Below are 14354 nucleotides of genomic sequence, written 5' to 3'. Positions count from 1 at the left end.
TCATGTGCGTTAAAAAGCTGACTCCACACGGTTCTCATGTGCGTTAAAAAGCTTTACGTTGTTTAATGTACCTAAACAACAATTACCAAATTTCCCTCTCATATTGCTCCTCATAACCACTGAAAATGGTCAAAAATCGAACCCAGAGTCCAATTATTATGGACGTTATCTGATATTAAGCGTTTCTGCTTCACATTTTCAGCAGGGCTGCGGAGCGGCTGTGAGTTGACTCCACGCGGTTCTCATGGGCGTGAAAAAGCTTTACGTGATTTAATGTACCTAAACAACCATCACCAAATTTCTCTATCATATTGCTCCTCATGTTTATGAAATGTTATGATATATGTGTGATATATATGTGTTTTTTAGCTCTTTTGTTTGAAATGGAAAAAATCTAGCTGCTATCTAAAAAAAAAAAAGAAAAAAAAAAGGTTCGACTATCAGTCGACTACGGCAAAATCTAACGAATCAGATTCGACTATGAAAATCCTTAGTCGAAAACAGCCCTAATGTGTGCAGTACCTGACGAATGAACTCCATCTGCCTCCTGGCTTTCAGGTGCCATCCCTCCATTTTCCCCAAGAGTCTGAGAATCATCTGACAGGCTAATACTCCCAACAAATAGCCTCTTCAAATACATGACTGCGAGAGGTATACAAGCACGAAGATTAAGCATGGAATAAAATTGTAGGGGTGCAATGCAGCCTGTTAGAATTGTATAAAATTTCATAAATGCTGACCTTCGTCCAAAGCACCATTAGCGGACTTCTCTGGAGGGGTGTGGCTGTGGGTGAGCAGGTCAAAGCCATGGGCAGCTAGGTAGTCTATGAGTGAAGGATCAGTTTCTCTAACCTTTTCATCAGTAAGAGTGTCTTTAAATCGCCCTATGGTGAAATAAAGCACACAGTCACAATAAAACACCACAGTAAAATTACATGGATAGGCTTAATATCCAAGTTTCCAAGAGCCAAAAATCTCACCAATACTGCGACTTTTCAACAGGTCTCCTCCATTCTCAGTGGGGCTAAGAGGAGGATTAAAACTGGAGAAGAGAAATGGAAAGAGCTTTGATGACTGAAGTTGGCTTAGAGTAGGCAAGTGGTGGAACGCCATTCTAAAAGGATGCTTGTATTCTTTTATGGGGCCTTGTCATTTGCCAAAAAAAAACCCATCCAACAACAACAACAACAACAACAACCACAACCACACTCACGAGTTATATGCAGGTCCGATGGAGCTGCTGGGCGTGCTGCCACCTCTATTTCTTTCCAGCGGTTTCCCAACCTTCTTTTTCAACTCTTCAACCGTATTTTTGATCGCCTCTGTCCAACTGAAGCATTAAACAGACTGTGAGTGTCAGATCAAATTATATGCTTTGGATCTCAATTCATCAAAAGCAAAATTTCATATAATCTGCTTGTCAGTCATTCATGTAAACGTTCCATATAAGTGGCTTTATATGGTTCACATGCTCACTTTTTCCTCTCCCCTACGGTCTGAGCCACTAGTTCATAGATCTGTGCTCCGCTCTCCCAGGTGAAGATGACGTAGAGGGCCTTCGGGTCTGATGGAAAGAACGAAAGTAACTGCATATCAAACTTATGTTCTTCAGAATACATATATATATAGTTTAGTAGGGAGTCTGATGCTATTCGTTTTTTATTTATTGTTTATGCTTAAAGAGTCAGGTAAGTTAATTTTCTTTTCTTTTTTTCTGAATAAGGTTTAGTTAGAGAGAAACTGTTTAGCTTTTCTGTTTGATATTTTGGCCTTGTCGGTTCCTAAAGTTAAAATCCATTTTTCATTGCCATTAAAGCATTCAATTATTAAAAAAAAAAATCTTTATTGTTTCAAACTAAAGTCTTTTTACTTTTCATGTTGCGTCCTTTACCTTAGGCAGGGCATAACAACTATATAAAACATTTTCTTGAAAATCAATAATAAAAATTAGGTTAAAAAAAAAAAGAAAAAGAAAGAAAACAACAAGCTAACTCACTGAAACTCATTAAAAACGCTCACTCACCAGTGGCCACGTCTCTGAGAAAAACAGACTCCAGTTTGATGATTGGACTCAGCATCAGTTTGCCGTCTTGCGCAGCGATGTTGCTTTTGCTCTGACATTTCAAAACCATCTTATCATCCTGCTTCTGAAGCAAGACCAGCAGGTCTGACAGCAACACACAGTGCACATCTGCAAAGACACAAAAAATAGAGTGAGTAACAGGCCTGGTTCTTGATTACAGACTGATGACACTGAAAACCATCAAATTCGTCAATCTGCAAGATTACCGATCGCTTTCTCCTTGGTCACCCTCCATGTCAGAGATCCTTCATACAGCATCTTTCTGCTGGTCAGATCAATGTTCTGATGAATAGAGAAAAGAGTGGATATCATACCATTCTGAGAGTGCCTTCATTAGTAACGGGACTGATACATACATCAAGATATTTCTCACCTTGTACTCACTGTAGAGGTCATTACTGGGTTTCAATCCTGAGGTGTCTAGTCGGCGCTGGTAGTCTTTCAAAATCTGAGTTTAAAGAAGAGTGGAAATTTAGGAGAAAAAGAGTTGAGAGAAGTGGTGTGGAAAATGCATATTAGAAATTATGAATCAAGCTTAAACTATCCATATAGGGTGGGCGATATGACTTGACATTTTTTATCACCGTATGAGCAATTTTATATCACACTAAATATGTACATAACAACATACTGGAATGTAGTAATGCTACAGGCAATGCCAAACCACACAGTCTTAGTAGACCCTGTTTTTTTTAAAAGAACTTAAACTGAATGTTCTAACCAGCAGGTTCTCCATGAGTTTGACTTCTTCATTGACGTGGTTAAGGACCTTGCGGCAGGATTCAGCAGCTTGGTTAATGTTCTCTTTTTCTGCTTCATCCACTGTAAGAAATTGACACTGGCTATAAACTTGACTTTTTTTTGTGTAATATATTGCAGTATTGTTAGTGCTGTCTAACAGTAATTATATAATCAGATATGCTGATTAAGCAATCAAATTAAGGATAATTAATTGCATATACTGTCAATTGCTGAGAAAAATCCCAAAGGACAAGATTTTATGACATTACAATATTGGAGGCAGCACTATTTGCACAAAAGGTTTACTATAAATAAAGTATGAATAGAAATGAAACACACACCTGTGTCCTTTGCAATATTGGCCAGCAGAAGAGGGTACTTGGTTAGTCTTTGCATCTCTATGGGAATGATATCCTTCAGCTGTAGCCTCCGACACTGTGGCTTACTCTCTGCTTCCTACAACATAAACACAAAAGATTCAATTTCCCAAAAGACATTCTGAGACAGAATAGAATAAAACTGAATTTCCTATTTTGGGGAAATTCATTTTGGACTACAATAGCTATGTATCCATCCAAAGTTGCAAATTTAACTTCTGCACAAAATTGGAATTTCACATAAAACATCTGTGAATAATGCGAGCACCGTTTGCATCCAGTGAGCAGAGGAGAACAAAATTATCACTTCCTGATAAACTGCAGCTAAATATCACTAAGAAAAATGGAAGTTCCTGCAATAGGAGACGCAACTGTATTTAAACATTTCGTATATAATAAATTACTTGCGACCTCAGAGTGCACAGACGAAACGCAATAAAGTTATCTTGCTTTCGGAGGCGGATGCCTGCTGTTTGGGAACACAGCCGTGTAAGACAGTTCTGGCAGGTAATTATACCGGATCACTTTGACGAGGGACTTTGCGCAGGCATTTCAGAATGACTAGAGCAACATTTCAGATGCTGTGCAATGAGATTAGTCAGCTGGTTAGTCTAGTTATGCTGTCCCATTGCAAAGACATAATGTTTTTTCTGATGCACACTGAGGAATTTATTCTGTAAATGTGTTTCCATCGCAGTTTATGCACATGTCCTCTTATCGGATAAAAAGTTTATCTGACTCAATTGAGCACATGTGCATTTTTTGCATTTTGGCATTTCCATCCAGTGTTTTTTTATGTGAATGATGAAAATGTGCATAAAAATAGGTGGATGGAAATGTAGCTAATGACTACAAGATGGCAAGTCTCCAGAAAAAGTCAAGTTAACACTTTTACCCATGACAATCCATTTGTGTCTGTCGACTACTAGCAATAACAAGGACAACAGTGTTTTAAGTGTAAACGTACCAGTATGAAAAGATTAAAACGGGGGTCCTTCTTCTGTCTGCTCTTTATCAGCTCCAGAGCCCAGGACTGGTAGCTACAGAAGCGTGCGGTAAGCTTCTGAAACCATTCTCCTTCTGATCCACTGAACTACAGAGATAAAGACATGTCTGCTTGTATAACAGCAAATATACATTCAAGCATTCAAGATGAATGCTGAATGACCCAGTGTTAAAAAAACAAGGAAAAACTAGCGTTTAGCACACTCTAAGCCACTTACCCTGTTGAGAAGTGGCGTGCTTATGATTTTGACAATGTAATCATCTTCCTCGCGCAGTTTTTTCAGGTTCTCATAAAAAGCATCTAAAAAAAAGAATGAATTTTAGCTATATCAAGTCTGTCGTGACTATTTATGTACAACTTGAATGGCAATCAAAATATCTTATAACCATGCAGATTTCAGTGTATTAATGCATTTGAGGTAGTTACGTACAGTGCATCTCTATGATCTCATCCAGGCTGGGGAAGATGGTGGCCAGCTCAGGTACGCTCATAATCTCTTCCCTTTCCAGTGGTTTAGAAAACACAGTTTGCAATACGCTCAGCATACGAACATGAGCGTGCTCTGTCGCAAACAGCTCTGAGAGACACAGAAAGAAAAACATTTTCATCATTGCACCTTGCTACATAGCAGATCCAACAAAACATTAAGGCATTTTTATCATTTTTTTTTTATGTTCTTGCATTTATTACCATTGATGACTTCTTGTCTTTTGATTTCCTTCTTGCTCAGTTTTTTCAGGCTCTCACTGGGGGCAAGTTCCCTCCAGTTGGGGGGGTCCTGCTCAAGCTCTAGGAGGCGGGGCTCCATTTCCTCCTGCTGTGGGAAGGGGCCAAAAGCAGGACCAGTGAAGGGGCCATCGGTCAACAATCCACCTTCCACACTGTGAGAGACAAATAAAGGGAACAAAGTGAAAAGGGATACATGCATGTTAAGCAATGTGAAAATAGTTAAAGGGTTAGTTCACCCAAATTAATTAATTAATTAAAGAATTAACATTCTGTCATTAATTACTCACCCTCACGTCGTTCCAAAACCGTAAGACTTTCGTTCATCTTCGGAATACAAATGAAGATCTTTTTAATGAAATGCCCTCCATTGACAGCTACGCAACTACCACTTTGACACCTCAAAAAGTTCATGAAGAGATCGTAAAAACTAATCCATAAGAATTGAGCGGTTTAGTCCAAATTTTCTGAAGAGACTTGATTGCTTTATGTGATGAACAGATTGAATTTAGGCTTTTATTCACATTTAAACATTCATCAGCGAACATAAACAGAAGCTCAACCAAACCTGCTTGGTTCTTGCGGAAGCTCAAACGTGCTGCGTAACACACGAGAATGAACCTCATTGGTTGCTGTGTAACACACGCGAATGAACCTCATTGGTTATCGCACGTCAAGCGAACATGCTTGAGCTTCCGTTTACCACAACTGATGTGTGAGTTGATGAATGTTTATATGTGAATAAAAGCCTAAATTCAATCTGTTCATCATATAAAGCGATCCAAGTCTCTTCAGAAAATTTGGACTAAACCGCTCAATTAATATGGATTAGTTTTACGATCTCTTTATGAACTTTTTGCAGCGTCAAAGCGGTAGTTGCGTAGATGTCAATGGAGGGACAGAAATCTCTCCGATTTCTTTAAAAAGATCTTCATTTGTGTTGACATGAGAGCGAGTAAAATAATGACAGAATTTTCATTTTTGGGTGAACTATCCATTTAAGGTAGTGATGATCACAATCTCTGAACTCAGTATGAGTTACTGAGAAGCCTTTTGTGCTGCTGTCTCCTGTGGATGGTGTGTATATGAGTGTGCGTGACAATTAGTCTTTGCCTTACGGGACTGAATGCTGTGGGGAGGGTGAGAGGGGATGGGAAGTGGAAGTTGACTGCAGGTCCACGTCGCTACGGGAGCGAGACTGCTTGGCCCGGGTAGAGCCACCACGGCGAGAGTGACGCCGCTCCACACAAAGGCTCTCACTGCGCCGCACATTCCTGAACACCCAAGAGAGGGTGGGAGGTTGAAGAGAAGAAGAGGATGAGGAAGGAAAGGAAAGGAAAGGAAACAAAGGAAAAAAAGAAAAAAAGTAAAAGGTAGAGAAGCAAAAGGAAATAGAAGGGAAGGAAACGATAGGTAAGGAAAAAGGAAATGAAAGAAAAGGAAAAGAAAGAGGAGGGTGAAAGGAAAGGAAAAAGGAAGACAAAGATATAGGAAAGGAATAGGAAGGGAAAGCAAAGGAAAAGAAATGGAAATAGAAGAGGAAAGAAGTGAAAATAGAAACCAAAAGAAAGGGAAAGAGGAAAAGAAAGGGGAAGGAGAAAGAAAGGAGAAAAGAAAGAAAAGAAAAGAAAAGAAAAGAAAAGAAAAGAAAAGAAAAGAAAAGAAAAGAAAAGAAAGAAAAGATAGAGGAAGAAAAGAAAGGTAAAAGTAAGATGTAAGGGAACAGGAATGAACAAGGAGGATGAAAAGACAAGAAAAGGAAAATGAAGAATAAGAGAGGGGGGGAGAAAGGATAGGAAAATAAAGGAAATTGAAGGGTTCAAGAGTGGAAAGGGAAGGCGTAAAGTCGCAGAAATGTTTCAGTGCATGGAAATGTTTAAAAAAAAAAACAGTGGAAGGGACAGACAGATGTCAGTGAGGTTAGACACCACAGATCAAAGGTAACATGAATAGATGATAGAAGTAGAAAATGTAAAAAATTATGAAGTGAGAAACAGAGAGTGAAATGTGAAGACAACTGATGTTAAAACCACTATACTACATAACATGTTATTAACTAATTCATCAAGGAGATTCATTCAGCCCCAACAGTCTAAACCCTTCTAGAATCCACATTAGAAAAACATCTCCATTTCTTTCTAAAAGTATCATATACACCATCGCAATGCATTTGAACACCTAAAACACTATTGGCAAGTAATTGGGTTCCACTTGTGCAAAGCAATCCAAAAAAGCAGATACCTCTGCCCTGAATCCCTACAGCCCAGAAACCAGAGTAGAACCATACTTAGCCATGCAGTGAGTGTCTGTGTGAGTCTGTATGTGAATCTAAAGCATAAAAAACCATGCCACTAATTTTCCAAAATTTCTACGATATGAATTATATCACGTAATGTGATCTGTGTTTGGTAAGAGCATGTGTGGATCAGTAGCAGCTTGAGGCTGGCAGAAAATCCCAGAGACATTCGCGCAGACCCACCTTGTCTTCCTTCTGTAAAAACATAGGACAACGAACAGTTAACAGCATACCTGACAACAAACCGTTTATCAACATACACCAAACCAAAACTTCCGACCATAAACCAACTAACCTCGAAGAAAATCAAATCTGAAGGCCAACAACAAAGCGAGACAACAACAGACAACAGCAACAAACAATGCTTCCACATGAAGGACAGTTGCACGAGCAAAATAAAAATGCACAGCTAATTCAGTTATGCTAGTTTTATGCCATATACTATAAACAATAAGTAAAGCAGCTACATTTAAGTTTAAAATCTGATGACCTGAAGGTTCAAATCTCTCAAGTAACTATCGCTTTTGTACCATAGCGCATAACATCAGGTTGCTCCTGCTAAATTTTCCCTGTCAAACGTGCACCGTAAGTCACTTCGGATGACAGCTTCTGCTAAATAACAACCTTCTAACTGCAGAACCAAAAACATAACTCTCCAAATAGTTGAGTGGTCGTAATATTTGCCCAAATCTCACAATCTGCTTATTTTGATAGCTTTGTGCTTTGGCGCGACATTGCAGGACACAGTGTTGGATGGCTGCGAAGGAAGACTGCGGGACGCTCACAAAAACTGAAAGCTTACAAAAATGACTCACATTGCAGTACATCATGTGGGATGAGGAAGAAACAGACAACAAGAAACAAAAAAAATGAGGCAACAAAATGCAGAGAAAAAAGTGAGGAGTGGGAAAAAAGGGTGTTAGGATAAAAGGGGAAAGGGAGGGAGGTGGTATGCGCAGTAAGGGATCATCTTGGTCTTTGCTGTCCACAAGGAGGGTAGCGTATATTGCGGGCAGCAGCAGGAGCAGTAGCACAGGAGGGACACAGCACGCTCCCCAGGACAAAGCAGACAGGGAGTTTTACCACTCTCCCTTTGTTATACAGTAGAAGGTAAAACTGTAACTAATTCTGCACAGTTATAAAAGTATGCTAACAGTTTGTTTAGTTATTTCATTGTGAGTTTAGCATTTTTTATGAGTTGTCTCTATATACTCTCCTCATTCTTTTTCCAGCTTTCTTACCTGCCACTTTCCTGACTGTCCTCTGGAGGGATGTCAATGCCAGAGAGAGGTTCACAGATGGTGAGACCCCCACCAATGCTGACAGGAGATGCATCACCCCCCTCTGAGACTGGTTTGGGGTCTGACCGATTGTTATTGACACCTACACGAGGAAAGAGACATAATTTCTGCACATGAAACACTAGGGGGTCATTCAATATGATTAATGTCCAGGTTTTTTTTTTACCTTATCGTTAACTAAAACTATTAAAGGGTTAGTTCACCCAAAAATGAAAATTCTGTCAGTAATTACTCACCCTCATGTTGTTCCAACCCCGTAAGACTTTTGTTCATCTTCGGTACACAAATTAAGATATTTTTGATGAAATCTGAGTGCTGGATCACTCCTCCACAGACTTATGGACACTATAACTTGCTGGCCCAGAAAATGTATTAAAGACATTGTTAATATAGCCAAGTGACTCCAGTGGCTCAATCTTAAGTTTATAAAGCGACGAGAATACTTTTTGTGCGCAAAAACAAACAAAAATAATGACTTTATTCCACTTTTCATTTCCTTCTCTCTGGGCCTCGAGTCTTTTCACGTAGTGTTTTTGCGTAGCGCGTCTGTGTTGCACGTCACCACGTAGGCTCACTATTGGGCGACGCTGGTCATGTGTGTGATACGTGGTGACGTGAAACACAGACGCGCTACGCAGAAGGAAATGAAAAGTGGAATAAAGTCATTATTTTTGTTTGTTTTTGCGCACAAAAAGTATTCTTGTTGCTTTATAAACTTAAGATTGAGCCACTGGAGTCACTTGGACTATATTAACAATGTCTTTAATACATTTTCTGGGCCAGCAAGTTATAGTGTCCATAAGCCTGTGGAGGAGTGATCCAGCACTCAGATTTCATCAAAAATATCTTAATTTATGTTCCGAAGATGAACGAAAGTCTTACGGGGTTGGAACAACATGAGGGTGAGTAATTACTGACAGAATTTTCATTTTTGGGTGAACTAACCCTTTAACATTTTTAACATGTTTGATTATGTTAAAAGATGAAATAATATAAAATATAAATATTAGGACGAAAATCTTAAACTAAACGAAAATTAGAAATGTGGCCTTGGCAGCTAAATGAAGCACTAAAACAAACTGTAAAAAAACAAAATAAAAATAAAACCTAAATAGTAATATAAAAAATATATAAAACAGACAAAAGCACATAACAAAATGACCAAAAATGTACTTAAATTTAAAATTAGTGCTATCAATTGATTAAAAAATTAACTAGATTAAAAAAAAATGCTGAGATTAATCGCGATCAATCGCAATTAAAAACACTTATGTTTTTATACGTTTTTTTATACATTTCAGAATGTAATAATTTCACAGTTAATCTCCAAATTAAATTAAACAAAATAAAGACAGTATATTTTAAATACTTGTTAAATGGCATCTTTTTATGAATGAAGGCCAGTATCACCGATACTAATGCAGGTACTGATGTCTCAATGAAAATAATTTTAAACATTAATTATAGCCATTGAACATTACAGTGTAATTGAATGAAAGCTATCAATTTTTTTTAAACATTTATTAGGCTTCATAAAATAACAACCTCACATAAACCCATAATAAATGTCATATTTACCTGTTCCCCTTCATACCTGTCTAACAGGTAGAAAATATACAGAAATTGAATAAAGTTATCAAACAGTCTGAACTGCATAAATTATAAATTAAATATAGATTAAATCCTTATTAAAGCTACAAATGTTCTTTAGTCAAGAGCAGTGAGTGATTTTGTGCGCTGTCTGTGCACACAATACTGGTGCGTTTCTTTCTGTGCATTGTGTGTGTATGTGTCACAAAGACAGGATGTTCATAAACAGCGCGTTCTCTCTTGACTTGTCGTGCTTGAATGGTTTAAAAGCATTTGCATGAATAAAAACGTGATCATATAATGTAACGCTAGCCAAAGGATGGCAGAAAAAAACAGATGCTGCTGGAAAAATGTAATTGCATGCATTAACGTTGACAGCACTAATTAAAATATAAAAAAAAAAAGTATATATAGTAATTTTAATTATAATATACTTATTTTGTAGTAGTAGTAATCGCACGATGCAGGAGAATCCAAACAAACACTTCTTTATTAATCCAAAAAGGAACATACAGGAGATCGCCGGAGCAAACTAACACACAACCACATAAAAACATGGACGATACCGGACAATGAAACAAAGGAAACTGACTGAATGATCAGAAACACAGGCAAAACAGGAACAGGGAAAACAGAACCAAAACAGACATAGAACTACACGTTACAATACTATAATAGTATATAAATATTACTAAACTAACACTGAATTGCACATACTAATTTCCTTTATTTGTACATTTTGATTACTTTTGCCAGCATCTAATGCTCACTAAATGTTTAGAAAATAATCTAAAGGGGCTACATATAAGAATTTTCATGTATCAATCGCTTTTTTATTGCCAGTGTTTGAACAGCTTGTAATGAAACCTTCCCCAATGTCCTAGGTTGTCTATAAAGCCTGTAGACTGATTTTTATGTAAAGGACTCTTTGCCGAGAAAGTTAAAATGATGTGGCTTTTACGTGTGCTCCCTAGAGCAATGACACATGAATTGAATGCTTACAATGTTCAGGATAATGCCAAAAGAGATAGTCTGTACTGTAATGTTAATGTGTTGTGCAAAGAAAAGGGATTTATTAAAACTACAGTCTTAATCCTTATCCATCAGTTTGACTAAATCTGAATGAGCTGGAAAACGTCCTTCATTTTCTATTTTCAGACGTCAGAAGAATAACGTAACACTTGGTATTTTAATTTGACATGGTATAACAAGAATATCTATGGCAAGAGCTCTTTTCAGTCGGCGCATTTTTTTCTTCCTGTTTGTTTTCTTAGTTCCCTTTTTATTCCGCTGTAACACTAAAAAAAAAAAGACAACATTTTACTGCACATTTGTGGTCTGTTCTTCCCATTTAACTTATAATATACATCCCTTGAATGATTTACTGGAATGCACTAAGAATCTCTTGTTTTGTCCCCGAATCGTCACATCTCTTTCCAGGCTTGTTTTCACACAAGCTTTAAAATGTAACTGTCTCTCTTTTTTTACTTCTAATCCCTATTAGCAGTGTTTAATGAAATGTTTCTAAAGCAGTTAAATACAATGTTTGTTATCTGTCAAAATGACGGAAATCACTTTGAAATAATATCACTTAGTGTTACAATTATTGGTTATCAGTTACCAATTATCAGTTGTTCCAATGTATCCTATTTTTGGTATTTAACATTTCTGTAATATTGCTGGGGAAATAATTTTGAGATTATTCATGATTTGTTGTAGTAATTTGTTAATGTTTTTACACTTTTAAATGTCCTTTTAATGTTCAATGGTTGAGCAGAATAATATCTCATTATACCCAATTTTTGAAAATGTGTATTGTTGTGTTCAAAGAGCAAAACTGTTCTTGATTGTTTACGGTTTAACAGAAGTTAATCCCATAATCGTGCAAAGTGTCATGGGGTGTAGGAAAAAGATGGATAGGTGAAAATGTACTTCATAGTCAAACTATCATAACAGTGAAATTGTAATAACCTCATCTGTTGACATGATGCAGACGCAGAGCTGGTGCAAACACATCCACATCGCTATGATCAGATGCTTTCTTAACTGCTACTTTCTCACCGCTGTCATCTTTGTTGTGCGTTTATTTTGTTATTGAGAGGAAAGCACACAGAAAATATTTACATATTCATCTAAACATGCTGTCAGCAGCATGGATGGCGTTTGGGATGTTTTTTAACAGTATTTCACTGCAAAGGTATTTCCAACTTTTCTTTTTTCTAAGAGAAGAATGAGAAAGAAAAAAAAAATATATATATATACTGTATATATATATACTCGAGTATATGGGGCCATGAATCACGTTCAGTCATTTGTACATCACATGTGCATGAGTGCAAGCACAAGCAAAAAGTTGCTGGATGCAGTTCACTTAACGACCACCGGTGTCGCCAAAACACCTAAACTTATATTTTGAATTCTACATATAGCCTCTTTAATAACACACAATCTTAAAACAAATCTCAAAACAAAAACTTTTTTTTATACTGTATATTATAATGCTTATAAATTTGAATGTAGCATTTAAAATGTTTTTAGTTTGTGTTTTTTATTTTTTTATTTAGACAAAATAGTATAGAATATGAAAATAATTAAAGGTAAGGTAGGCAATTTGTTTTATAAACACTTTGTTATACTGGTTGAAACTCTTCACATCATGATAGCAATCAATAAAAAAAAAAAAGTGGTCTAAATATTAAAACATGTACATATCTACGCATGTTCCATCTACTGTGGAAGTCTCAGGACCAAAAAAATTGTCCAGTCCGAATGCAATGATTCAATGTCCTACCTGCCTGTCAACATATGTATTTCCATACCTTTGAACACCCTGTTCACGCAGACAGCACACGTCATCAGCACATTCCTTAAAGCTATGCAGAGTAGTATGCACAGTTACTGAGTACCACAAACAAACAGCAGTCGACTTTTACAGTTCCTCCTGAACCAAAACAATGAGCTTATGCTGCGTTCACGCCATGTAGTAACCGTTATTACAAGATGGAAACCTGTGATGTTCTACTCTGAGCTGTTGTCGGACTTATGCGTGTCTATGTCAACACTATCAACACTGAAATTAATCTGCAGCAGTCAGGTGGTAAATAAGAGCTCTGTAAGTTGTTTATGTTCATTATTATTGTAATGTTATGTGCTTTGAGACATGAGGTTATTTAACACCGTCTCCCATGACGCTTTGCAGAATCTGTTGTGTGCGTTCATGTGTTTTGAAGGAGGCGTGGCTTTGGAGACGCTCTGAAGGGAAGGTGGGATCTCATGCTTTCAAAGCTAACTTTCAATCGCTAGCCTCTCCACAATTGCCTAGCCTACCTTTAACAGCTTACCTGTATCAGCCACACTTTTAATACCTGTGCATCAATGAAAAAGTATGGTGGCAGCATAGATTTGTATGAATTGTTTTCATATACCTTTATATTCCCAGATGACTCAAACATACCATGTTTGTTGATTTCCCAGATGTCCAATGTGCATAAATCAAAAACATGCATGAGACATTTTCTGATCCTCACCTGTGTCACTTTGAGAGTCGGGGCTGGGAGTCACACTGACGCTGATGGCCGACTCTTCACTGCTCTCCGAGCCATGGGTGCTACCTGACCCTGCCACACCAGCTTTTCGCCCTGGAGTGGTGTTGCCATCACTTATGGACGGTCGATGAGGAGTGGCAACTGGTTTGACTGGCTTTACTAGACCAAGAGAAAGTGAGAGAGAGAAATGAGAGCAGCACATTAATCATGTGCGATTATAAACTATTATTAAACATGGACATGATCATTGTGTGGTTCTAACAAGAAAACATGACAACTAGATGAAGGGGAAGGGGGCAATCTGGAGTTTGATCCAACAGTGTTAGTCATTCATTGGGAAAAGCGGTTTTCAGGGTCCGCCAAGCCCAAAAATCACAAAAAGAATAGGAAAGAAATCAAAAGGAGAAACCAAACACAGACAAACATCACACATGAAAACAAAGTATAATCCATTGATGAATACATCACCCTTAGAATATTGTAATGGTAGGATCATGAAAAGATTTGTAAGCAAGCATTAAAGTGCCCCTATTATGCTTTTTCGAATATTGCCTTTCATGTAGTCAGTGTGTAATATAGCTGTCTGTGAATGTAAACGGTCTGCAAAGTCGAAAGTGCACGATAAATAAAGTTATTGTCTCCCAAAAGAAAGAATTGAAGATGTAAAGAGTCAGTGGTTGAAATTACCA

General features: G+C 37.5%; 1 protein-coding gene across 8 annotated transcripts in view; it reads right to left on the bottom strand.

Moving 5' to 3' along the window:
- Window positions 1-14354, bottom strand: part of arhgef1 (Rho guanine nucleotide exchange factor (GEF) 1) — a 51503-nt gene that overhangs the window by 3942 nt on the left and 33207 nt on the right. For 4 of the 8 annotated variants that reach the window (XM_081388748.1, XM_081388750.1, XM_081388751.1 and 1 more), the window contains 18 exons: window positions 13648-13824; window positions 8471-8612; window positions 7413-7424; window positions 6052-6207; window positions 4898-5088; window positions 4638-4784; window positions 4425-4507; window positions 4169-4294; window positions 3166-3280; window positions 2805-2905; window positions 2457-2531; window positions 2290-2365; window positions 2024-2191; window positions 1477-1564; window positions 1214-1330; window positions 981-1042; window positions 741-884; window positions 523-642 (listed from right to left, as the gene is read on the bottom strand). In XM_081388748.1, the coding sequence (XP_081244874.1) occupies window positions 523-642; window positions 741-884; window positions 981-1042; window positions 1214-1330; window positions 1477-1564; window positions 2024-2191; window positions 2290-2365; window positions 2457-2531; window positions 2805-2905; window positions 3166-3280; window positions 4169-4294; window positions 4425-4507; window positions 4638-4784; window positions 4898-5088; window positions 6052-6207; window positions 7413-7424; window positions 8471-8612; window positions 13648-13824 (2100 nt within the window). The remainder of the gene's footprint in view (window positions 1-522; window positions 643-740; window positions 885-980; window positions 1043-1213; window positions 1331-1476; window positions 1565-2023; window positions 2192-2289; window positions 2366-2456; window positions 2532-2804; window positions 2906-3165; window positions 3281-4168; window positions 4295-4424; window positions 4508-4637; window positions 4785-4897; window positions 5089-6051; window positions 6208-7412; window positions 7425-8470; window positions 8613-13647; window positions 13825-14354) is intronic. The other 4 variants (XM_081388749.1, XM_081388752.1, XM_081388753.1 and 1 more) reach the window with 2 other exon arrangements.

This window comes from Scardinius erythrophthalmus (assembly GCF_964197995.2).
Source record: "Scardinius erythrophthalmus genome assembly, chromosome: 16".
Taxonomy (NCBI): Eukaryota; Metazoa; Chordata; class Actinopteri; order Cypriniformes; family Leuciscidae; genus Scardinius; species Scardinius erythrophthalmus.
The sequence above is the reverse complement of the archived record's forward strand: the minus strand, read 5'-3'. Positions and strand labels throughout refer to the sequence as shown.